The sequence below is a fragment of the Gobio gobio genome (assembly GCF_949357685.1).
Source record: "Gobio gobio genome assembly, chromosome: 17".
NCBI classification, from domain to species: Eukaryota; Metazoa; Chordata; class Actinopteri; order Cypriniformes; family Gobionidae; genus Gobio; species Gobio gobio.
In genome coordinates this window covers 35,165,408-35,192,338 of record NC_137110.1, presented here as the reverse complement: position 1 = coordinate 35,192,338, position 26,931 = coordinate 35,165,408, and the positions used below count along the sequence as shown (strand labels likewise).

The window sequence follows — 26,931 nt, the reverse complement described above, 5'->3', positions numbered from 1 at the left end:
CGTGTTGCGTTCATCTTATTTACAATCGCTGCAGCGGCCTTGCTCAGCTCCCACAACACTCAGTCCTGCTCTGCTTCATACTACAGTAATGTCAATGATCGCATCCATGAACATGATTTCTGCCCGAGTCCTATCCCGATTCTTTTCCACCGGCTGTGAGGTGAAGACCTAGCCTAGAAATCTAGACGCACCCTAGCGGCAGCAAATCTAATTTGCAGCCGGGTAGTCTAGCAACTCTCCGTTGGCTTGCGAGCTGGAAAAACCAAACTCTGGTCAGGCCAATCACATCGTGTATAGAGTCAGTGGGCGGCCTTAACATAATGACGGCAGAGATGCCACGGTTCTGTGTGCTATTTGTAAACAAAGAAGCTGGTGAACTGGGGCCTATACCATGAAGCCGGTTTAGCTGGCTAGCCAGATATGTTTAAGCTTAGTTTGTGCCAATCCTGGGTTTTAGGTACCATTAAAGTGGTTTGGCTTTTAGCAGGGTTCATCTCCATAGTAACTAACGCTCCACGGCTAACCTGCTCCAGGGCAGGTTATGTTCTGGATAAGAGATCTCAAACTGAAATTAGACCAATCAGCTGTGAGCAAAGTGACACACCTCTGATGCAATGAAGTCACTCCCCCTGTTTCTACTCCAAATTAAAGGTCACTACATAGCAAATGATTTTAAAAGACTTAAGTGTCTGGCTTTTAACAATGCTTATTTATTATAATAATAGTTTTGAATGACTTAGATATCATTTAAGTAATTATATACCCTTATTCACTTACACATGTATCATTTTAGTTAATCAATCATTAATAGGCACATAGTTAAAATTAATATAAATAGCCTAATGTATATAAAGGTCATACAAATGAGCTTTAAAATCAATAAATAAAGCTATAAAAATGACTACATGCGAGTTTAAATGTTCAATTCTCTCTATATATCAACTAAACTAACTTTATAACTTTTACTTGTACTGACTAAGTAAGATTTTTCTTAAAGTTGACAGCTTTCATAGACAGCTCTTTTCTTCTTCCTGTGTACATTTGTTTAAATTCTTAATATTTTCAATCATGTAATATTCTGCAGAAGAGAGAAATCAATTCTGCAGAAGAGAGAAATCTCTCGCGAGAAGTAGATGTCAGTTTCACTGATCCACATCGTGTGATTGGCTGTTCATTACTGATGTCACAGCTAAAATCCTAAACTCAGGATCAAAGCCTGAGTTGACAGAGAAAGTTGATGAGCTGCGTCATGGTACCAATAAAGCTTGATTGCATCGGTTTGGTTTTGTCAACTCAAAACCAATCCTGTAACCCTGAGTTTGTTCAACTACCTTCATGGTACAGGCCCCAGCGGTCTTTTGAATCGGCTTTGGCCGCGACTCTGGAAGACTTGGAGTTAAGCTTTTCTTTGAGAAAAGAACGGCACTGAAGTCACTCTTAAGAAAGGAAGATGTGTTCTGAGTTTTACCGACCGGAGGCGAAAGTTTAATTTATCAACTAGCTCCACTTCACCTTCTTCATTGCTCTGGTTGGTTGTAGCGCTATATATCCTATTGCGTCCAGATGGAATTTGAAAGACAACTGTTTATCCCGCCCCTCGGATTGAGCCCTGCCAATGGTGAGTTCCCAGACCCAACATCTTGATGTGGGTTTTGAACAGGCCTGGTGTACGGAAAAGTTGCATAGTGCACCTTTAATTTTGTTCAGTCTGTGGTGTAAAAGGTCGCATTAGCAATTAAAGCAAAACATGGTCAGGTCAAAGTGTCTGAATAAATTTGCTCCCAAATTTTTTATCAATTTTATTGGTAGTCCACTGTATGAAGAATTTTTAGGTAAAATGTGTCAGTTTATTTTATTTTGCTATCCTCACTTACATAAATTAACTATAGTGTCCTGCACCCACTAGTAAAAAAATCTGTTGTCTGAATAATTTTTGACTGTATACTAATTATATTAAACCAACAAGAAAACACAGACATGTCATGATTAAAAAATTTATTCTTGAACAAATCCAACAGATAGCAACACATTAGACGAAAAAACAAAATACCCACAAAGCAGCGAACACAGAAAAAAAATGCCTGCTGAGCTTTTACATTCTGAATACAAGAGTGTGAGACATTCAGTTAATTAAGTTACTATTTTAACATTGAATGTTATGTAGAAGAATTTGTAAGGTATCTGAAAAAAGGTTATACTGTATTTTAAAGTCAGAAGTTGAGGTAACACTTCATTTTAAGGTACTTACTATAGTAATAACAGTAAATGATGCATGATTACAAGTAACTAACCCTAAACCAAACCCTAACCGTAGCACTATAGTAAGTACATGTAGTTAGGTAATATTACTCGTAAATAGTACGTATTTGAGTAATTACAATGTAACTACGTCATCTTAAAATAAAGGGATCCATTTTATATTAGGTGGCCTTAACTACTATGTACTAACATTTAAATTAATCATTTGATACAATGCACTTATTGTGTAAATACATGTTTTTACATTGTACTTACATTTTAAAAATTACCTGCATGTAATTATATCTGTAATTACATTTATAATTAAACTGTTGACAGTTCCCTTACACCTAACCCTACCGTTAAACTTACCCATACCACCACACCTGTCCCTTTACCCGTATCCCACCTTAATATCAGCAAAAGTGTTTTGCAATACAATATGAACACAATAAGTACTTATTTTTTTATGGAAGTGCATAGAATTTAAGGCCACCTAATATAAAGTGGGACCAAATAAAGTGTAACCAACGTTGAATTAGGCTGAAATTAACAGAGGAATCAACAGGACAACAGAAGACGCTTAGAATATTTCTATTTAAATATATTTCTATTATTTCAATATTTATAATAGTTAATTATGTCTATTTTTCCATCTTTGCAAACAAATATTTGGCAACAAACTCGGCATCAGTATTATACAAGCATCTTTTTTTTCTGAAAATAAAGCATTTATAATATTCTAAATATTTATTTTGATATAATCCTCTAAATAAATACTTTAAGAGATGACAAATATTTAGAATACATCTATAATATTACACAATGAGTTTCTGTAGATAATATATACTTTTCACAGAATACGTCATCTTATTTGATCAAAAATGATGTAATTTATCTCACGAAAGACTAAATGATACAACAAAGATTAATCAGCTTTCATTGACGGGTGGAGTTAAAGGGATAGTTCACACAAAACTGACAATTCTGTCATTTGCTCACCCTCAAATTGTTCCAAACTCGTATGAATTTCTTTCTTCTACTGAACAAAAAAGAAGATATTTTGGAGAATGTCTGTTACCAATGAGTTGATGGACCCCACTGACTTCAATAGTATGGAAAATAATACTAAGGACGTCAATGAGGCCCATCAACAAAATATATTTTGTGTTCAGTAGAAGAAAGAAATTCATACAGGTTTGGAACAACTTGAGGGCGAGTAGATGACAGAATTTTCATTTTTGGGTGAACTGTCCCTTTAAGCACAGTGCTTCATAAACACTTCTATTAATTTCAAAGGATGTCACATCAGCTTATTATGCTTTATCTCTTTTCTTTTGATCAGAGTTGACCAAAAAAAGAAAGAACGAAATCTGATCAGAGGAGCCCTGCCATTTCTTTTTCCACTTCCTGTTACACTAGCACAGTATTGCACTGTTACATCCTGAAGCTGGACATTCTCAGACGTGAGACTCGTCCAGATCCAGGTCAACAGGGGACAGGGGGAGCGGACAGAGGGCATGGGATGTGAGCAGCGAGGTCAGGAGTGGGTTCTCTGTGCCACAGTCCTCTTCTGTAATATGGGAGGTGTCTGTGTTTTGCAGAAGCCCAGAGGTCTCCTCATCCTCCGGACTTTCTCTGATCTGGGTTGGGACCAGCCGGGACGGTGTGCTCAGGACAGGGAGGGGAGGAGGAAGAAGAGGGGAGCAGGCTCTAGAAGTGGAGCTGGAGCCGGCAGAGGGGGTGGGAGACAGACTGCTTCTTACACTCTCCTGATCTTTCCTTTCTTTATTCTCATATTGAGAGACCTACAGTCAAAATAGAGCAAGTGGTTTGTAAGTTGCTGAATTTAGAGGTATACAATGAATTTTAAAAACACAATGTCTCCACAACAGTCAGAAATTGTCAATATTTGCCCCCTGGAATTGATTTATAATTACCTTATTTAATATATTGTTTTGTCTTTTATGTCAAATACTTGAATATAAATATAACAATTTCTAACAATATAAATATAATTTATAAGCACATCAGAGTCTTGCATCAATTGCAAGTGCACAAATACATGGTAATTTAACATTTAGGTGAGATAAATGTAATAAAACAAAAAAACAATTGTCTGAAATATGACCCCCCACCTCCCCCCTGACATTAAAAAATCCCCCCATAACCTAAACGAATGCTGCCCCCATTTTCAGAAATGAAATTCAGACCCTGATTTTTTTAGGACATTCTGCAGTTTAAAATTTTTTTAATATATCGCAATATGCTATTGCTAATGCTGTCAAATCGGGATAAAAAAATTATATATTTATATAATTTGTTGTTATTATTACTTGCCCAGTGATGACACCTTGTCCTCTGTATGTTTTCAAAATAGTTCAATAAAAGCAAAAAAGGGGAGGGGGGATAATATATATATATATATATATATATATGAACACGTATATTATGTAAACAAAAACTTTTATGTTAGATGTGATTAATTACTAGTGCAAAATGTTTAAAATTACAATAATATCATATCGTGGGTTAATTATCGTGATAATAACACACTGTGGGGCCTCTGCAATATTATGACAAAAGTATTATTGTCGATTATTGCTCTTGATATTGCAATAACGATTATTAATGTTGATTAATATAATACATTATTTTTATTTTTATTTTTATGTGGAAACATATTCTGGCTACACTGACAAAACAAGCTAAAGAACCGTTACTTTGATAATTAGTAGTGCTATTAATAGATTAAAAAATATTACTAATCAATCACATATTTTTCTGTAATAATTGTGATTAATCGTACCTAACATTAACGTTTTTAATGTATTTTTATATTGTAATAATAAAAATTGTGTAATAATTTCACATTTAATCTACAAATTAATATAGAGACAACTTAAAGAGAATTTGCAAGAGTACAGATTTCAGTCTAATCTAAACGCCTCTGATTGGCCATAAGATCAACAGAAACGTGTGTGATTGGTTATAATGCTCAATGCTGCAAAAAAAAGCATAAGTAGAAATTCTGATGCAACATGAGCAATGTAATGCCGCAATTGACACTTTGCATTTAATTCATTTTCACATTTTACTTTAATAGCGGCAAACATAATAGATTTAGTATAATTGTCCAGATGCAGTTTTTCCTCCTTATCTTGAATTGGGGGACATTTTTGTTCATTTTGATGGTACTCCAAACTGTTAATTTCCGCCCCTGGTCTCCACTCAAAGTTCACTCAATGCACTCAAACTTTTCAAGTACATTTCAAACTAGTGCTTATAAACTTGATATTTTGAAACTAAGCATGTGTGTAACCAACAACTCAGCAAGCTTTCATTTGAACACTGTGTTCTTAATCAGACCTGTGGCAATGCTGGTTTGTGGTGGGCAGTTTTGATGCTAGGTGATGAGGACTCTGATGCGGCGGAAGGAGACTGTCCTCCTGCAGCATGGCTCAGCCTGCCGACCTCTGTGGCCCCTGCTTGGCCGCTGCTGGGGCTGGCAGTGGGAGATCTGCCAGCTGCATCCTGCTGGGTCTCAGTAAAAGTGACAGACCTCTTTTGGTCACAATGTGCTTAAGGAAAAAAATGAGAGATTCGTTAGACTATCTGAGCCTCTTTTGCATTGATGCACGTGGCAGGCGTTCATTGCATTCAAGGTATACATTATTAGTTCATGCAATTTCCTGGGACTCAAATACATAACATTGGTGTTGTAAGCACCATGTACTACTGTTTACCTACAGACACTTCCATAAATAATTCTCATTGTGGCCATTTGAGCTGATGACAGAATTCCCATAAATCCACATATGTATCAAATGTGTACGTCATTAATTTGACTAATGCTTTTCCAAGACAAACAACAGCAGCAAAAACTTTTTATATGACATACTACATATCTTCTGCCCCCTGGTGGATTATCCATGCTCTTCAGAAAGTAGAAGAACTTTTAATATTATTGTTATTGTATAATATAATACTTGTCTTTTTGCTGGCAGTCAAGAATGGCAAAATATTGATATCTCGAAATTAATATTCAGTGTATTTAAGCAACTTATAGACATTATGTATATTTCATTGCTTATAGAAAAATCATGTTGAAAATGTTTTCAATTACACAGTAGGTATTTGAGGTATGTTTTTTATGTACTATGCCCACCACAATATCAATATTATTTTATATTTAGAGTAGGAACTGATATGTAATGTTTTATTTATGCAGCCTGCTCTATCATTATAATTTGTTTAATTTATATTATTATTCATAATAATGTATTTTTCCCCCATTATTATACATCCTATATATATATATATATATATATATATATATATATATATATATATATATATATATATATATATATATATATATATATATATATATATATATATATATATATATATATATATATATATATATATATATATATATATATATATATATATATATATATATATATATATATATATATATATATGTCAAAAGATTCAATAGACTATATTACTACATCTATTTTCTGGATTATTATTTCATATACCAGGCATTACAGAGTTAAATATGCTAAATGTTAAATTTTGTGCACATTAGAATCATAGGCATTCATTTAATTTTCAACATGTACCCCTGTCGAGTGGTTTATTCTTAGGCTGAATACTCCTGCGGGTTGTTGAGAGTCTGGCTCCCTGACGCCCACGAGACTCGTCCTGCACCCTCTGGATTGACAGCAGGGGTCGCCGTAGCTACAAGACACAGCGGCTCAATTTTATGCCTTGAAGGGTTAGTTCACCCAAAAAGGAAAATTCTGTCATTAATCCCTCACCCTCATGTCGTTCCCAACCCGTTAGTCCTTCGGTCATCTTCTGAACACAAATGAAGATATTTTTGATGAAATCCGAGAGCTCTCTGACCTCTCCATAGACAGCAATTTAATTAAAGGTACTGTTCTTCGTGATCCCATTTTTCAAACTTTAGTTAGTGTGTAATGTTGCTGTTAGAGCATAAATAATACCTTTAAAATTATAAAGCTCAAAGTTCAATGCCAAGCGAGATATTTTATTTAACAGAAGTTCCCTTTCAAAGCCTACAGCGAACGGCCGGTTTGGACTACATCCATGTACATCCTGCTTTAATTACGTCAGTAGAACAGTTTGTTGACTAACCTCCGCCCACAAGAATACGCAAAAAGGGGGCGTGGTCTTGTTGCTCTCCCACGTGGAGAAGAGGAAGTGTTGCGTTCGGTTGCGTTTCTAGAGTGAGTTTGTCGCCATGTCGTCCAGACGCTGTTATTTTCATCCCCGAGTCAAATCACCTTTGTTTGGCCTTCAGGGGCTGTAGTTTGAGCGCGTTAATCTCCCCGTTATGGTAAGAGGCGTGACCTTTCCGGGCTACGTGCCCTAAGCTGCTGTCGAATCACAACACGGGAAACGCTGGCACAATCAGAACTCGTTACGTATTTCTGAAGGAGGGACTTCATAGAATAAGGAAATCTTCGAGCCGTTTTTAGGACAGTGAAAACAGAGGTATACAGATAAGTACATTGTGTAAAAAATACTGTGTTTTTTTTACACGCGAAACATGAACACATGTTATATTGCACACTGTAAACACAATCAAAGCTTAAAAAAAAACAGGAAAAACGGGACCTTTAACACTTTCAAGGTCCAGAAAGGTAATAAACATTGTTAAAATAGTTCATGTGACTCCAGTGGTTCAACCTTAATTTTATGAAGCGACGAGAATACTTTTTGTGCGCAAAAAAACGAATAAAAACAATTTCTTCTCGCCTGTGCCAGTCTCCTACGCTGTTGACGTAGTAAATACAGTCCAGTGCTTCCGAGTTACGTCAGAGCTATGCCAGAACACCGGCTTACTATTGGCCGATGCTGTTCACGTGAGCACCACGACGGATGTGTGTGATGCTGACGCAGGAACTGGCCAACATAAACTGCGTAGGAGACTGACAGACATTAAGAAATTGTTGAATACTTTTTTGTTTGTTTTTGTGCACAAAAAGTATTCTCGACGCTTCATAAAATTAAGGTTGAACCATTGGAGCCACATGGACTATTTTAACAATGTTTTACTACCTTTTTGGACCTTGACAGTGGTAATTAAATTGCTGTCTATGGAGGGGTCAGAGAGCTCTCGGATTTCATCAGAAATATCTTCATTTGTAGACTGGGTAAACCCAGCCTGATCAGCCGGCAATTTTATTTCGCCCTGCAGCTCAGTCTGGAAACCTGTACATTAATTTATCCTGCGTCTGTCACAAATTTGCGGCAACCAATCACAGACTGGCTTATCCACCTGGCACGCTATCGCCGGGTTTAACACAATGGCCCTGTCCCAAATGGCACCCTCTGAGACCCACCCAGTCTTCCTCTGAGACCGCACTTTCACAACGTAACGCCGCTTTGACTGCCGGGAAGAAGTCCACTGCGTAACCCTCGGCTGTTACCTCAACTTCTTGCTCGGCTGAAGTGCGCATATCGACCTCGCGAGCACCCTTCTGAGACCTAAAATGACAAATGGGACACCCTACGGTCTCATGGACTTAACGGACACGCACACGCAGCGGCCATTTTAAGTCCACAGGACCGAAAGTGCACATGAAGTGCGCCATTTGGGACAGGCCCGATGACGGATAGAGAAGCGATGGCTCAATGCCTGTTGATCATGCCTCTTGTGGTCTGATTGGTTGAAGGACTATCTAATTGCGTACAGTTTCATTTTTGATCACGCCTCTTGTGCAGGAGAAAAATACAGTACATAGCAGACTCCCCAGATCAATGTTCAATCCTAAAAGATTGAGCTTGGTCTGGTGATAGCCAGATAACTTAATTTGTGTTCCCGAAGATAAACGAAGGACTTATGGGTTTGGAATGACATGAGGGTGAGTAATTAATGACAGAATTTTCATTTTTGGGTGAACTAACCCTTACATAATACACAGAATGCAAAAAATATGACCATTATAAGTAAGACTGAAAGCTCACCTGCCGAAGTCCTCTCTTACGACCGAGAGGTGGCTGAATGAGCAGATTCTGCTGTCCTGGTTCACTCTGCACACTGGCAACCCTGCAGAATAAAGCCGACGGAAAGACACAAACAGAACCGATGAGCTTGAAATGCTTGGAGAGCTGAACACAATCCCTGTTAAATCCTCCGCATAAATGGGAGAGTTAAGAGGAAATGTGTCCCTTCCACAAATCCCCATCAGTCCTTAGCCCTCCACCAATCAAACACAGTGACAGGGACGAATCAGAAAGCATGAATCACAGGTCAGAACCTGCAATGTCATCCACAAAAAAACAAAGGGGAATAGAGAAGCTGGTATAGCAGTGAGAGCAGGACGTGAACTAAGCCATTTCTTGATAATAAGCAAATTGGTGAGATTCATCTGATGGCAGATCGGAAAAACACATTGTTAAATGTCTAATTGTCTAATTGTCTACTTTAAACCTGCTAGACCAACCCCCCCAGCCCCACAGATTGGCCCCCCAAAGAGGAACTCCAATTTGAGCAGCAAAAAGCCTGAAACATGAGTGGACACCATGAGGCTCACTGGAGATGACATGAGTACCACAAAGTGATAATACGTAGACAGGCATCATTGTCCCTTGCCAAGAGAGAGAGAGACAGAAAGAAACAGTGACTTGGAGTGGATGAGAAGAGAAAGAGAGAGGGAGATCCTAGTGAGAATTCAAGTTGGATGTGATGAACAGGGAAGGCAGGCCCAGCCCCGGCACACAGACGGTGAGACACTGCACACACAGGGCCTTGACACTGTACCTAGACAGGTTACCCTCCTCCAGAAGCCCCTGGGATTCATCTAGCACATTGGGTTCACTGTAGAATTGGGCAGGGAACAAGATTAGGGGAATAATAAGAGAGACATGCAACCCCCCAGCTGTAGATCAGCCCTCTCTTAAAGGGAAAGATAAGGTAAGATTGGATAAATAAGGCTGTTATAGACAGTTTTTGTGGCTTTCCGTCGTAATGTTTCGAAGTGGGGTGTTTGTTTACCTGTGACTGGGTAGCATGGTGCTTATGCCTGGTTCAGGCTGAGTGGCGGCTGAGCCCGTGGCGTGACTGGAGAAACGCCGCTGGGAAATGAGCCTGGGGAGGAAAGCTTCGTGCTCACTTACCACGCTGGGAATGCTAATGGAGTCATCTGAAAATGACAGGGTAAGAGTTAATATGGATCATTCAGTAATAATAACATAAAATTCCTCAGCAATGAAACCCATCGATTTTACATTAAACTTAGCATGCTGCATTAAATCATTTCTAATAATTATTTTATGCAAGGTCACGCTAAATAATTTAGCATTTATGACACCTTTGATTAAAATGACCTACATTAAAAGGTAACTAGTAACACAACTGAATTTCATGATGGCATTTAATGGAAGGTGTTACAAAAATACTAGTATTGACATCCATAACAGATAAGGCTATTGAAGAATTTGTGTTTAAAGGTTGTTTTTCTAAAAGGATTCATCATGAGGTTTATAACGCAATAACAGACTTGCATTATTGTAGAGACATTATTGTAGAATGATGTTCTTTACACAATCATCTGTGATGAAAATAATGAAACCCCCAAAAATGACAATTACTATTATTTACATTGTTGTGTTCAAGGGCATAGATTGACATCTGAGCGTTGGGGGGTTGGGGGGGGGTACCTTGCCAGTTGCTTTGGTTAGTCACCATTTTAAACTAATTTTAGCTTTTCTATAGTAAACCTTTATATATTCAGTTGCTTTGGTTAGTCACCATTTTAAACTAATTTTAGCTTTTCTATAGTAAACCTTTATATATTCACACTCCGTGTAACTCCATACATAATAATATTGAAGTGTTTTAACTATGACTACAGAGAACACACTGATTACTTAAGGGCTGCCCTGAGTCTGTTTTGCCATGCTAAACTTAGGAATATACATATTGAAAATGCCAATATTTTAAAGTAGTAAAATGCATCACGTGACAACAGCTTACGCAAATGAGATTGGGGTGGAGTTAGTAAGTTTGATAGAATTTTTTTATTTATTTATGAAATAATTCAAAATGTATTCAAATATCTACATTATACGCATATTTACTTTTGAGTTGAACATATAATTTATTTGTAATACTAAAGTAAACTCCCCGCAAGCTACGCCCATGGTTGCGTTGCTCTAAACCTACAATGACTGACTTTCCTTTGTGGAACGCAAAAGGAGAATTTAACAATGCATGTTTTTTTTCTCTCTCCATGCAATTAGCCTACAAAAGAATTTGGATGGTACATAAAAGCACAATTAAAAGTAGTCAATTTGGCTTATGCATTACAGTACGAGTCATATAGGCTATATGTCACATATATATTTGGAAATTCCTTGTGTGTTTGAGCACACTTGGCGAATAAAACTCATTCTTTTAAGTCAGATCTTTTCAATTAACAGGTTGAAATAGTTGACAAAGAAAGAAAGTTAATGCGATTTGTAATGACACATGGATGAGTAAATGATGATCAAATTTTTTTGTTGTTGAGTGAACTAGGCCTTTAAGAAGAAACTTAAGAAGAATTACACACTTTCCTCCTCCTCCTCATCGGTACGACTGAGTGTATCCTGTGAGGGCTGGCGTGAGGGTTGGCTCTCCTGCTCCCAGACAGTTCCTGTACCAGTGTTGGAGCGAGACATGGTGGCGAGACTTAACCTGTATGCAGAGGTGGACGTGCCAACAGTACTGATGGAAGTCTTTCCCTGGTATGCTGGAGAAAAAACAGGGAGAGATAGACAGAAAAAGCTTTTCACGTTATATTTAATCTTAGGTGAATGTCTTTTCAAACCCTGGGTAAAGTCCAATTTTTAACCCCGGGTTAAATTAAGATGAATTACTAATGCAAGAGCTGTGTGAACATGATAACCTAATATTACATTAGCCCGTGGTTAAGGATGATCCGGGGTTAACAATGTGTGACAAATCCTGACAGATGTGTAGGAAAACCTTTAATTTATAAGTAATATATCAATTAAGCCAGTTCTCACCAGAGCCGCTGTGCACAGCCTCTTTCAGGATCTTGAGCTCGTTGCTGAACTCGGCAAACAGAGAGCTCTTGCAGAGGGAACGTGGGATGAAACGGCGCTCTAGTTGCTCTGCGATATGGTGACGGGCTGTGATCTCCTCCTGAGACTCAGCCGGTTGGGTCAACAGCTGAAAGTAGAGACATGAAGACTTATTCATGAGTATCAACCTTATGGAAGAATGGAAAGAAAGCACGCAGAAGAAAGAGATCAGAGATAGAAACTAGTAGTTAACCGACATATCACCAAGGCTGATATATTTATAGGAACGTCCACCTGAAGGGCAAAACAAAGACTTTCTTCTGCTGCCTGCCAGCTATTTTTTCCAAGCATATAGTCAAATTGTTGGATAGTTGTTCCATCGAATGCATTAACCAAGCCTGTGTTAGGTCACTGTTAGGTAGCTAGCTAACATCAGCTAATTAGCACTCACTTTTGCTCTGACAATAAAGAATTTATTGTCTTTCACATCCCAAAACAGCCATTGGTATCAGCCATTAAAAAAACCATATCGGTCGACCACTAATCGTACCTTGCACTGTATGAAAGGACGCAGTAGGATGAAGATTGGAATTCGTGTGCGCACTATGAAGTCAATAAAATCCCAAAAAGCCAGACCGCCGACTTTACGCAGGGCCATTTCCTTGACCTGTAGACTCAGCTTGTACCACTGATTACCCAACTGTCGCTCAAAGCAGACTAAGACCACCTTCAGAGCTAGAGAGAGCAGAATTAAGAAAAATATATAATATAAAAACATTATTTGCTAAATATTTGTCAAATGAAAATTTCCTTTCTAGGGCTCTAGTACCAAGATAAGCTGCTTGGCTGGTGGATTCAGCCAGTCCCTCTCTACGCAGGTCTTTCCCAGTGTCCCCTGGGGTGGAGCAGTGGGCAGGGGATGCGTCCAGAACAAAGTTCTTACTGCGGGAGGTGCTGATGATGCGTGGAGGTAACAGGATGTTAATGACTGTCTGCAAAAGTAGAAAAACCTCTGGTTGTTCCAGATGAGGGCTGTCTGTGAAGGGAAAACAAACAAACAAACATATTCTAAATGACATCCAATCACATTATCTCTTTGAGCATATTTAAAGTGATAGTTCGCCCAAAAAATTTAAATTATCCTATAATTTACTCACCCTCAAGCCATCCTAGGTGTATATGACATTCTTCTTTCAGACGAATACAATTGTAGTTATATTAAAAAATGTCCTGGCTAATCCAAGCTTTTTAATGGCAGTGATTGAGAACTTTGAAACCAAATTGAACCAAAATTTGAAGCCTATAAAAGTGCATCCATCCATTATAAAAGTAATCCACACGGCTCCGGGGGGGTGGTTAATAAAAGCCTTCTGAAGCGAAGTGATGTATTCAACTTACGAAGGAAGTGTGATGCCTCTCGCAGTTAAAAACGCTGACACTACGTCCGTTGTCATTGTCAGGCCAGTTACGCGTTTTCCGTAAGTTGAATATGGAAGACGGTCCGCCGGAAGCTAGATATTTTACATTATAACATGTTAAATATGGATATTTTTCTTACAAAAACCCAACGATTCGCTTCAGAAGGCATTTATTAACCCCCACGGAGCCGTGTGGATTACTTTTATAATGGATGGATGCACTTTTTTGGGCTTCAATTTTTGGGCTGCCATTTACTGTCATTACAATGCTTGGATTTGCCAGGACATTTTTAAATATAACAACGATTGTATTAGTCTGAAAGAAGAATGTCATATAAACTTAGGATGGCTTGAGGGTAAGTAAACCATGGGGTAATTTTTTTTTTTTGGGGTGAACTATCCCTTTAAGGGGACATTCACACATACATTTTTGCAGTTAAAAATGCGAGAGGCAGGTCAGCGAAAAGAAATAAAACATGCAAGGTCTAGAGATGCATTTTTATATCGTCGTGCCATGCAAAAGACCCAAGAGCAATAGTCAAACACGTCCGTCTACCACATTTTTACATCAGAAAACAATAGAAAAGCATGTGCAGTGGAATGCAAAAATGCATTCTGTGTGAACAGTCTCTAAATGTTCCTGGTTCTGTTTGTTCTCTGAGGCAGACCTTTGCTTCCTGAGCCCACGGTTAGTACAAATGGAATCAAGAGGTTAAGTAGCATCCCCTCTCGTCTCTCCTGATTGGTGAATGGGGAGATCACATGACTGAGTGGGAAGTCTTCCTTTAAAGCCTAGATTTGGAGGAAGACATTAAACTTATGCCCATGAACACAGGCAAAAAAATATGTCAATGAATTGAAATGCACATTAGAAATATTGGTTGCACTTTATTTTACAGTATATGCACTTACCTAAGAAAGTAACCAGTAATATAAGGTAACTACATACATCAGATTTAAGGGTATGTTCAGGGTTAGTACCTAGTTATTACCCAGTTCTTGTAATTACTATTATAAGTACATAGTATGTGTATGCAGAGCAGGACTGTAAAATAAAGTGCTAACGAAATATCCTGATGAAGAAATAGATTATACCTGGATCTGCATGGCAACCAAACGCACAACTGCTGTGCTGAAGGGAAGGGGAGGAGACAGATAAGGACTAAGGTGCAACAAGGGAAGTCCATCTGCCACGCTAGATGGCCCCACAACGCCCATCACCTAAACACATAAATATAAACAATGTAAACACATATATATCACACAGAGCATCTAATCGGTGACAGGTTTTTGGGACTCACCAGGTTGACACAGACGTTGATTAGAGATCGCAGGTGAGGAAGGAAGGAGATGATTGGCTGCCGATGAAGTGTCAAACAAATCCCTTCAATCAGACTGCTAGCCGCCTCCCACTCCACCTGCCGCCTGCAAAAACAACACCGAGGTAATTATCTCACACTTTGACAAGATGGACATCAACAAGGTATCATGTTTTCTGCCACTAGGCACTGAATTACGGAGCACCAAAAGTAATATTTTCCCAAAAAAAACCCATAAAGTTGCAAACAAGAACATTTTCCTGTGTTTGCACAAGAAACTCTTTGATATGCAGGCAAGAAAATTCTCAATTATGCTAGAAATCTTTTTTTGTGGAAATGTCACTTTAGGTGCTCTGTAATGAATCCCTTCTGCCATTGCACTGACAAACTCACAAACATTATATCTAAATAACGTAGTCCTTTTTGCAGAATACTTCTGCTCGTAAGTTGCAAGGTTGTCAATGACAACTTGCAGTTTAATTGGTGTAAAAGTATATTGTTTTACAATACAGTATTTCACAAACATAAGCAAACTTACACAAACTACTTAAGCAAGATACAGCATACTTAGACATACTTGTTGCTTTACAACATTTAGTCCACTTTCAACTTTATTTTAAAACCATAATGGAGACAATGGAAGACAAAGCACAACACCATAGCACAAAAGCAGCAGCCGTCCATTACATCTCAGAGATGTGATACCAATGATGAGGCCAGCAGAGCTCCACCGGAGCATACAGAAACACAGATGGTGGAGGGCTAGAGATCAGCGTGAGGACGTACCTGGTGCACAGAGCCTGAGGATGAACGCACCTGAGTGTGGGCATTTTATGAATCTTGTTAAACATGCGGTCCAGCCTCTTCAGAATGAGGATGAGAGCGGGACGAATGGCCTCCGTCGACCAATCGGTAATGGGTAACATCTCTGTAATGTAGCGGCGCAGCCCTCGGCTTTCCATGGTCAGTGTGTCATATGGGGCCAATTTGAGAAGGGAGTGAGCGATTTCTGCCAGTCTGTAGAACATAAAGGGTTAAGTCATAGATGCATGCTGTGACTCGCTTGCTCCATAATGCTGTGGAAATGTAATTGCTACTGAATGTTGAAACTTATTTAGGTAGCTTTTGTTTCACCTCATATGAGACTTGATATCCAGCAGTTCTAGAGCAGTGACTCTGGGTTCTCCTGCCACATTCTGCAGGATTTTGAGGCGCGGACCACAGTGCTTGTAGAACTCCGTGCAGATGTTAAGCAGAGACTCGCGGGGGCGACGGAACTCTTCACGGGCGATGCGCTCGTCCAGTTCCTCCCTCAGTATACCCTGACCCTCCTCCAGCAGGTGCAGGTTATCCCTGCAGAGAGTCAAATTAAGAGTACTTTTAAATAACTACAGCTTGATTTGCCAACCATATCAACAGTGGTAGTGCTAAAGTTTTAAAGCCCTCTGTTCCGGCCAGGTGGGACTGTATAGACATAATAAATGCATAGATGCCTATATGTCTATGGGACTGTCAGACAGGTATCAATATACCATTATTTATTAAAAGAACTGATAATGTAATAATAAAGATGTTCAGCAAAATTAAAAACGTGCATAATAACTGCACAATTTACAATGTGGCCTTATACATGGTTTAAGGTAAAATTTTAAATATTGAATATTTAAGTTATTAATATACTTAATACATAACTTAATAGCACCCCCTTTGAACTGCTAAGCTGTATGACGGCTCTGGTTCTGAGCAGTCCCTAATTTCTTTTTTTAGCTACGTACTGACACACTGGCCTGTCAGTTTCTCTGAAGTGGCCGCTTTTAGGACAGCGGATAGCTTTTCTTTGACTGTTAGCATTTTTGACTGTTAGTCTTTTTTGCCATCTTCTAACATTACACTCTGACACACCGTATTTCTTGGCTGCTTAATGAGAGTTGTTTGACTCGTTTTACACGTATTTGGCACTCCCTATTGTTGTGGGTGTATTATTGACATGTAAAAGTGAATTTAAGATGACCCAATTTTAGTTATTTATATATAACTAATATATAGAGTTATTTCCAAAAAAAAACAAAACATATATATTCGGAACAATACGGCATATCTGTCCTGACCTTGTGTTTGGTCCTCCAGACATGGTGTGGTTGGCTGTAGTTGCTCCCTTGTGGCCTTGATCACATCGACTCATCTGAGGTGCGGTCATAGGTCTAGGAATTCAAAATCATATGATAAAGACAATAATAAATTATACACGACGCAGGGAATATCTAGGACTTCAGAGCAGTGTGTAATTACAGTAATGGCTTGTGTTCTGGGACTGACCGTGTCAATGCCTCCACGCTATAGAGCAGAGCCTGTAGAGAGGTGGCCAGAGCAGCTATGGCAGCAATCTCATCCCTTGCTGCAGATGCAGACTCCAGAGTCTGTGTGTTACCCTTCATCTTCTGCAGGTAACATGGAACCAAAGCCTCCAGAACCATCAGCATTTGTAGACTGACAAAAGAAACAGAAGAAAAGAGAAAAGAGACTGTGCATCATACACTAAATGACTAAGGATCAAACACTACCAGATTTTAATGTAATTCCAAACACAACAAACTCAAACAAAAACTTTGTTGCTAGCAGATTTCTGAAATCCTTCGATCCTCCACTTATCAGCCAATAATTATTCTAATGTTGTGGCTGATAACTGGTAAATGGCTGATATTAAAATGACACTATTTTGTCTAAATCAATTAAAAATAAAACATCAAAAACTATAATCAAATGAAATCTTTTAAAGTGAATCACATAATATTAGGTATCACAACTTTAAAAATAAAAAATTACAATATTAAAAAAATGGATATTTATTTTGAGATTTACTAAGATTACATTTAACAGTGTCATTAAATTAATCATGTTTTGAAAAATGATAACGTCAGATAATTAGGTAAATGAGCATGGCATGCACACTTATATGTCTAATATTGGACAATATATATCCAATATCGATGGGCATCTAATACCTGCTTATAACTGATATGGGACCAATATATATATATATCGATTGAAATCTGCAAGTGACAAACCTGCGGTAGGATTCTGGTGCATAAGCGACCACTGTGACACACAGCTTAATGCCTTCACTTATTGAAAATGCCAGATCCTCATTACCATAGCAAAAATCTGAAAAAGAAAGCCAAAACAATAGCAATAGTCATGCTATTACGTATTATGTATACATAATACAGAGGATGAGGGTAGATCTGTATCCTCCAGGAGCCCTGTGTGCCATCTTACCCAGAGAGCGGAGAGGTTTCTCAGCCTTCACCAGCTCAAGAGCATCCAAGGAATCTGCAGTCTCTCCCTCCAAAGATACCAGCAGGTCAAAAAGACACTGTGAAGACACACCTTTCGAAAGACCAGTACTAGTGCGAGTCTGTAAAAAAGTCAGTTCATACAGTCAATGTTTAAAGATACTGTAATAAAACTGTAATAACAGTATCTATAAATGAGGGGTTGTTAAAATCATGAAATCTTAATGTTCTTACAGTAAATTCCAACAGTGGGGCCACACTAGCAAAGAGCTGCAATATGAATGGTTTACGGTGGAGGATATAGAACTGTCTGCAGCAGAACTCAATACCTCGACGCAACAGTGGGTTACTCTCATAATCCGCGTATGTCTTCAACAAAGAAAAGCAGCAACACAAAACCAAATGAGCATCATAAAAAAATGGGAAAACATTCCTAAATCATAATAAATGCGGAAGATGACTTTATATGTGTGCTGCTAACCTGGAGCATAGTGGGAAGGATCCATTGATAGCCACTAAGAGAGAAGAGGTGGTTGAAGTGTACAGCTGTGTTAATGGCAGTGGCGCTGTATTGCCTGAGGAGGGCACTGTCCTCGGGGTGTAGGAGCAGGGCACCATTAAACACATTCAGAAATAGCATAATCTCATCACCCCAGGGATATTCACTGGGCATGCCCAGAAACATCTCCTCCAGCAGTTTGATCCATAGGACCTTGTGTAAAGTGTCCAAACCAAAAAGCTCTTTGCCTGGGTAGAGGGGAAAATACATTAATTTAAATACTGATTATAATTTGTATTATATGATTGTAAGAACAAAACACATATTTTTTAAAATAAGAACTGTAAAGGAGATGTTCTAAACATGAATTAATATGAACATAATTATTTACATCTAACCATGACTGTAGAGCAAGGGGTATGAATTTATTTTAAATAACAAAATAAAAATGTTTTGACAATGTACTGACAATTTAAATGTTCTAAATTATTTCAAAATGAAATGTAATGATGCTTCAAATTATTACTATATTTTATTATACATACATATATACATATATACACACACACACATTTCACTAATTCCATTCAAAAAGTGAAACTTTATATATTATATTCATTCATTACACACAGACTGATATATTTCAAACGTTTATTTCTTTGAATTTTGATGATTATAACACAACTATGGAAAATCCCGAATTCAGTATCTCAAAAAATTAGAATATTGTGAAAAGGTTCAATATTGAAGACACCTGCTGCCACACTCTAATCAGCTAATTAACTCAAAACACCTGCAAAGCCCTTTAATGGTCTCTCAGTCTAGTTCTGTAGGCTACACAATCATGGGGAAGACTGCTGACTTGACAGTTGTCCAAAAGACGACAATTGACACCTTGCACAAGGAGGGCAAGACACAAAAGGTCATTGCAAAAAAGGCTGGCTGTTCACAGAGCTCTGTGTTCAAGCACATTAATAGAGAGGCGAAGGGAAGGAAAACATGTGGTAGAAAAAAGTGTACAAGCAATAGGGATAACCGTACCCTAGAGAGGATTGTGAAACAAAACCCATTCAAAAATGTGGGGGAGATTCACAAAGAGTGGACTGCAGCTGGAGTCAGTGCTTCAAGAACCACTACGCATAGACGTATGCAAGACATGGGTTTCAGCTGTCGCATTCCTTGTGTCAAGCCACTCTTGAACAACAGACAGTGTCAGAAGCGTCTCGCCTGTGCTAAAGACAAAAAGGAAAAAACAGTGGTCAAAGTTGTGTTCTCTGATGAAAGTAAATTTTGCATTTCCTTTGGAAACCAGGGTCCCAGAGTCTGGAGGAAGAGAGGAGAGGCACACAATCCACGTTGCTTGAGGTCCAGTGTAAAGTTTCCACAGTCAGTGATGGTTTGGGGTGCCATGTCATCTGCTGGTGTTGGTCCGCTGTGTTTTCTGAGGTCCAAGGTCAACGCAGCCGTATACCAGGAAGTTTTAGAGCACTTCATGCTTCCTGCTGCTGACCAACTTTATGGAGATGCAGATTTCATTTTCCAGCAGGACTTGGCACCTGCACACAGTGCCAAAGCAACCAGTACCTGGTTTAAGGACCATGGTATCCCTGTTCTTAATTGGCCTGCAAACTCGCCTGACCTTAACTCCATAGAAAATCTATGGGGTATTGTGTAGAGGAAGATGCGATATGCCAGACCCAACAATGTAAAAGAGCTGAAGGCCACTATCAGAGCAACCTGGGCTCTCATAACACCTGAACAGTGCCACAGACTGATCGACTCCATGCCACGCCGCATTGCTGCTGTAATTCAGGCAAAAGGAGGCCCAACTAAGAATTAAGTGCTGTACATGCTCATACTTTTCATGTTCATACTTTTCAGTTGGGCAAGATTTCTAAAAATCCTTTCTTTGTATTGGTCTTAAAGGAACTGTATGTAAGAAATGTATTTCAATTAATCATAAAATGGCCCTGATTTGTCACTAGACATTAAGAAATCATGTTCATTTCAAATACTTATATCACTGACAACAGTTGTCAGGCCAAGATATTGTCATTTTAAAAGTGAAGTTGCAGCCCTCAACTGATGTTGATGTTGACATGTTGTGTCATGCCTGAAGCGCCACCCTCCACCTATCTACCAATCACGAAGTCAGTAGTGTTTCTGCATTCGGGTTGCCAGCTCTGCTCTAGTTACCACAGCTGCAGCTACAAACTTTTTGGATAAACAATGTCTAACTTTACGAAACCTAAACGGCCTCGTTATGAATCAGAAAATCGTCGTGACAGTGTCCGAGATAAAACAAGGATTTGTATAAGAGATGCCTTTGAAAGATGGAGACGGCTGAAAACGGAGAATAATTTGAAGACTGATGCCAACGTTGCTAATTTTCTCCTGGACAGGTAAGGTTCATCTATGTTTGGCTAACTTGTACTTAATGTAAATGGACATTTCAAATATTCATGACAGTCGAACAAAGTTATGCATGTTCGTGCAAAGTAACGTTAGGTTAGCGCAGATGTAGGAGGTGGGTCATTGAATTGAAAAGTTAACGTTAAGGAATTGTTTGGTAAATAAAAACGGCGAGTCGTCATTGCTAACAATAGTAATGCATTATCAGAGCCCGTTTCTCTGTCATTATGCTGGGACGCTGAGGAAAACAACATTAGCACGCCTATATATGGCAATGTGAAAACGTATTTGAGACTGTAGCATAACGTTACCTCAGTAAAAATTATTCCTCATTCGTTCTTCGCATATATAGTGGACAAAACATGCTGCAAGTGGACCTGTATGACCATTGCTAATGTTATTTAGCTTTGCTGTAATTTTACTATAGTATTTTTTCATGTGGGAATGTACTGTCACATACGAGCGTTCATATTTACGATTATATTTGGCTAATCGCCATAAGTAAATTTTTGCGATTCATAATTACTTCACAAAACACTGCTCTTGAAGCATAAACATAATTAACAGAAAGAAAAAAAACTTACTGTGTACGACACGTCACTTGCCATTGAAAGCTCCGTGTAGCAGCCTACGTTCCTGCTGGATCCTGCAGCCTAGCTGGCAACCTCGAGTCAGGGGAGGGGGAGAGGGGATACACCGGTCTACAGTAATTTGAAAGTGATTGCAGTACCAGTTTTGGCCACAGTCCTACATACAGCTCCTTTTAGTAATATTCTAATTTTCTGAAATACTGAATTTTCCTTAGTTGTCTGTTATAATCATCAAAATTAAAAGAAATAAACATTTAAAATATATCAATCTGTGTGTAATGAATGAATATAATATACAAGTTTCACTTTTTGAACCGAATTAGTAAAATAAATCAACTTTTTGATTATATACTAATTATATGACCAGCACCTGTATATATATATATATATATATATATATATATATATATATATATATATATATATATATATATATATATATATATATATATATATATATATATATATATATATAAATTATAGTCATATTCTTATTCTGTTACCGATTTAATTGAGGGGAGACAGTCACCGAACAAATAAGTTGTGTAGGAGTAAAATAACTGAAAGTCTCTGTTTGCTAGCTCCCTTCAGTCCCTCTGCTCCCCCTCTGTTGACTCCACTCTGCTGCCTCAGATCTGCCTCAGGTCTTCCGCTCTCAGCTCCGCCAGGTTGCCTAGCCTGTAACTTCACCTCGGCCCGTCGACCAGTTAGCTCCACCTTGGCTCCTTGCCTCCTCGGCTGCACCCAGGACTGTCATCGCTCTGCTTACACCATGGATTTCATGGGCTTCGTTTGGGCTCCTCCTTCCCTCCGGCTCCACCTTGGTCATCAGTCCCACTGGTTACGCCTCAGTCCTCCGACACCCTGGCTCCACCTTGGCTGCTAGGTCTAGGTCCATTAGTTTCCCCCGGTCCGCCTGGGTTTCCAGCTCTTCTTTCTGAACCACTGTCGGTCGGATTGCTGGTTCCATTCTGGCTCCACCCATCATGGGTTTCGGCAATGTCCTTTGTTCTGGCTGTGCTCCAGGGCTTCATCTGGCTCCTACCATCCCCTTTACTAGCTCCTCCCAGTTCCCTTCTACGCCCACCTCCAGAGCCCCCACCCTTTCTCCTCTGTTGGATTATGTCTATAACTATAACTATGTTCCGGGAGGGGGGTGTAATGTCAGGTTATGTAAATAGCAAATAGCAAATGACTAAGTGTAAATAGTATATTATCTTAGAACTCGAATAATTCGAACTCGTCGATTTGTGTCAAAACTTTCTGCCTCTATAGGTACTTCTGCCCTTGCAACTGTTGACAATCCAAACCAGACGTCAGTGGGTTAGTGTAAATAGCCTCTGCTAACAAGGCGGACTATTTGTGATTAGTGTAAATGGATGGACTCACCATTAAGTAATTAAGTGATGCTAATTTTGGTGAATTTTATGAAAACATTTCACGCTAAAACCAAAGAAATTATACTTTGCATTAAGAAAAGTTTTTTTTGAGGACCATTTGGATTTTTTTAGATTGGTAAAGGGTTTTCATGGTTAGAAAGGATAAAATGAGCAGGACTTTGAAATTGTCAGGTAATATTGCAAGATGGATGACATCCACAGAACTTGCCATATTCTGACTTTTGGTGAACTGACACCACTGGTTAATTGGTTAGACTGTTAGTCAAGATATTAGCTTAATGTAAAAGAGGATCAAATTGTTTTTCTCACTCACCCAGAGGCTCATTGAAGAGGGTGAACTCAGCATCAATGGCAGAGCGAGGAAATGACGGCAGTCGCAGAAGGTCTTCTTGAAGCATGGAGACGTGGGATTGCTTGTGCATGGCAGGCATACGCTGGGTAAGCGAGATGATGAACAAAACTCGGCCAATCTCTTCCAGCTTTCTGGAAAACACCTAAAAAAAAGAAATAACAAATTATTGTTCTATATTTTTCTTAAATGAAAAAAAGTTATGTACACTAGAATTCTGAACTATTGTTGAATATATATATAAAGTCAACTTGATCTTACACAAATTCCATTATGTGAGCAAATTCCAAATTCCATTATTGGTTCAGCAAAAACACTTGACTGAGATTCACAAAGCACACCTGTTTCTGAATGAGCTCTTGACCCTTCTCTGGAAGCATATGAACCAGGTTGAGCTGAGGAGACACTGATCTTCTGAAAGGGTAGATGTCTCGCACATAGGTCTGATGTCGAGATGGATACCAAATTTCAGCCAACATACAAACATTTTAGTGTTTACTATAAAGAATAGTCACAATGCATCCTTTGAAATGTCTAGATTTGTTTAAAAACTATGGCCCACCTTGGCATAGTGGATAAGGTTCCAACGCTTATCCATCAGAAAATAGTTAGCAGATCGAGCCTCTGGTATATTGAAGAACTCTAAACACTCCTGGCATGAAAACATTAGGCAAAAAAGGGAAAAAGGTTGTTAAATTGTGAAAATATACCAAATTAATATTTTGAACAAATCTACAGCTTTTACAATGACCTTCAAAAGAGCTTCAAACTGGGTGTCTTCATGCACTGGTAACTGGGTGGGAATGTCACACTCATTCTGTCCATGAACGACCAGGGTTTTGGTTCCTAGGCACATAATTACAGGTACAGTTATGAACATGAACAGGACACTAGTAAATTATTTTCTGTATGGAGTGTGGCTGAAATATGCAACCTGGCATGGAGGCAGTAACCAGAAGCTTGACCTCACACTGTTCTTTCTTCATAGTCTGTTTAAGGTCTTTGAAAAAGAGCCCTTCTACATAACCCACCACCTCCCACAGAAAGGTCAATGTGGCTGATATGGCATCCATGCCCCACTCACAGGGAGTCCTTACGAAATACATGATCAAGCCCACCTTGGAAAAAATGAGAAAAATATCAGATTTCACATGTCTAGTATGATACCCAGATCTGCATAACGAGATCCCTGCATCTCCATCCTTCACTCTAAAAGGGATAGTTCCCTGAAAAGTGAAAATTATTTTATCATCTACTCACCCTTATGTCGTTCCAGACTTTTATTAATCTTCAAAACATGATTTAAGATATTTTTAATGAAACCTGAGAGGTTTCTGTCTCTCCATTGATTGTCCACGTAAGCAAAATTTAGAAGATCCAAAAAGGTGATGAAAGCATCGTAAAACGAATCCGTATGAATCAAGCGGATTAATACAAGTCTTGTGAAGTGATATGATCGCCTTTTATATGACAAAGGTCATTGCCAATGACCTTTGTTCTGGCTGTGCTCCAGGGCTTCATCTGGCTCCTACCATCATCTTCTCCCTGGCTCCTCCCTCCATCATCTCCGCCATGGTGTTCCCCTTTACTAGCTCCTCCCAGTTCCCTTCTACACCCACCTCCAGAGCTCCTCCTCTGTTGGATTATGTCTATAACTATAACTATGTTCCGGGAGGGGGGTGTAATGTCAGGTTTCATTCTGTTTTGGTTTCGTTATCATGATTTTCCGATTTTCCCTGTTCCTGTTTTGCCTGAGTTCACGTTCATTGATAGTTGCTTAATACAAGTCTTGTGAAGAGATATGATCGCTTTTTATATGATTTATATATATATCGCTTTTTTTCATGCATTCTGACTTATTTAAACTGTTAAAGGCCCACTGAAGTGCCTTGGAATGCGCAGCATTATTCAATGTGTTGGCGTAATTGAAACGGCTCAAGCTGTTAGCAGCTCCTCCCCTTTTTTGAAACAGCCAATAGCGTTTCGTTATTACCACAGTTTGACTAGCCTCTCTCTTTGTTAAAGCCAGTTTCCTCCAAATCGAACCGTTTATCATCAATATCTCTTTCATATCTCTTTGAAATACAGCATTCTGTGCAGAATTTAAATGGGTCTGATATGTTTTGTTGTCTGCGCCGACTTGCGCATATGATCCGCGCTGCGCTCTTGTGTCTCTAGTCAACGGCTCTGGTCTAGACTAAGTGTGTGCGCTGCTGCGGTGCACGTGAAACTATCATGAACCCAGACTTAATTCGCCTCAACTGAAAGCATATTTAGACTGTCTGAATCGTTTCCTATCGCATGTATAGAGCGCTATGTGCCATTCACCAGTAGAAAATAGTAAATGCGTGAACAACTGACTGTTTTCAGACGCAGTTCAGGGTCTATTTATAATGCAGGGGGCGGGACTTCACATTCTAGAGCGTATTTGATTGGACAGAAGGTTTGATGAGAAAGTGAAGTCTGCGATGATGTCATCAAATATGATTAGTTTTAACGGAAGTGAGAGACTGTAAGTTTTGAATGCTTATATCTCCTAAATGCAAATTTTGTCACTGTTTTGGCACACCAGCTAATTCATAACCTTAAGGCTAAGATAATCATACTAAAATCTAAAAAACTTTTTTTCAAGTATGGCCCCGTATTACATCATAAAGGGCGGAATTGCTAGTATGGGCACTTCTCCTGGGTGAGCGCATGCACACATCAACCAGAGCCAGAGCCAGAGCAAGAGCAAGAGCAAGGACATCAATGAGCTTTGTTCGTGTTATGGAAGCCGTCCGCATTGTTGATTTCGTGGTCTATAAACAAAATGACAGCAATGTCACTAAAGAAGTGCGTTTTTGGTTGTGAGGGAAAGATAACCTTGTTCAGCTTCCCAAATAACCCTGCGTTAAGGAAACAGTGGATGCAGTTTGTTTTTGAGTTCTGTAAGTGTGTTTGTTTGTTCCCGGTCATGAGTCGAAACCGCAGGCGGTGAGTGAAACTCAAATGTCTGTGTTTTGTTGGCAATTGGCGCGTAAGCGCATATAGTGTAAAAAACACAAGCGTATAATGAATCGAAAGTTATCAAGGGGTAATGCCATGATGCATTTTGTGTGTGTGTGTGCTTGTGACTCTTTAGCTCCACCCACTTCACGCCTGCACGACCTCGGCTGTTTTTGGGAAGAATCGGTATCTGTCTTTCATAAATATGATAAAACGAAAAACTCTTCGGAGATATGAAGGATGCAATACTACTCTATAGGTACTTAAGATTAACAGCAGAAACTGTGTGTGTTATGTACCCTTTAACGGATTTAATTGAGTATTTTATTGACATCTAAACAATGATCTACACACATA

The 26,931-nt window shown here is 38.9% G+C and overlaps 1 protein-coding gene across 1 annotated transcript in view; it reads right to left on the bottom strand.

Annotated features, from left to right (window-relative positions):
* Window positions 1-3,698: 3,698 nt before the first annotated feature.
* unc80 (unc-80 homolog (C. elegans)) overlaps window positions 3,699-26,931 on the bottom strand; it is a gene marked incomplete at its 3' end in the record, with an annotated part of 67,354 nt that continues 44,121 nt past the window's right edge. Inside the window, exons 39-64 of the mRNA XM_079841011.1 lie at window positions 24,521-24,704; window positions 24,338-24,432; window positions 24,149-24,238; window positions 23,928-24,029; window positions 23,551-23,731; window positions 18,818-19,083; window positions 18,571-18,705; window positions 18,320-18,458; window positions 18,109-18,205; window positions 17,360-17,530; window positions 17,152-17,244; window positions 16,178-16,396; window positions 15,830-16,060; window positions 15,026-15,149; window positions 14,820-14,945; window positions 14,393-14,516; window positions 13,136-13,342; window positions 12,857-13,041; window positions 12,289-12,454; window positions 11,832-12,011; window positions 10,274-10,421; window positions 10,040-10,096; window positions 9,244-9,325; window positions 6,870-6,987; window positions 5,608-5,819; window positions 3,699-4,046 (exon numbers count right to left, since the gene is read on the bottom strand). Coding sequence (XP_079697137.1) covers window positions 3,699-4,046; window positions 5,608-5,819; window positions 6,870-6,987; window positions 9,244-9,325; window positions 10,040-10,096; window positions 10,274-10,421; window positions 11,832-12,011; window positions 12,289-12,454; window positions 12,857-13,041; window positions 13,136-13,342; window positions 14,393-14,516; window positions 14,820-14,945; window positions 15,026-15,149; window positions 15,830-16,060; window positions 16,178-16,396; window positions 17,152-17,244; window positions 17,360-17,530; window positions 18,109-18,205; window positions 18,320-18,458; window positions 18,571-18,705; window positions 18,818-19,083; window positions 23,551-23,731; window positions 23,928-24,029; window positions 24,149-24,238; window positions 24,338-24,432; window positions 24,521-24,704 — 4,080 coding nt within the window. The remainder of the gene's footprint in view (window positions 4,047-5,607; window positions 5,820-6,869; window positions 6,988-9,243; window positions 9,326-10,039; window positions 10,097-10,273; window positions 10,422-11,831; window positions 12,012-12,288; window positions 12,455-12,856; window positions 13,042-13,135; window positions 13,343-14,392; window positions 14,517-14,819; window positions 14,946-15,025; window positions 15,150-15,829; window positions 16,061-16,177; window positions 16,397-17,151; window positions 17,245-17,359; window positions 17,531-18,108; window positions 18,206-18,319; window positions 18,459-18,570; window positions 18,706-18,817; window positions 19,084-23,550; window positions 23,732-23,927; window positions 24,030-24,148; window positions 24,239-24,337; window positions 24,433-24,520; window positions 24,705-26,931) is intronic.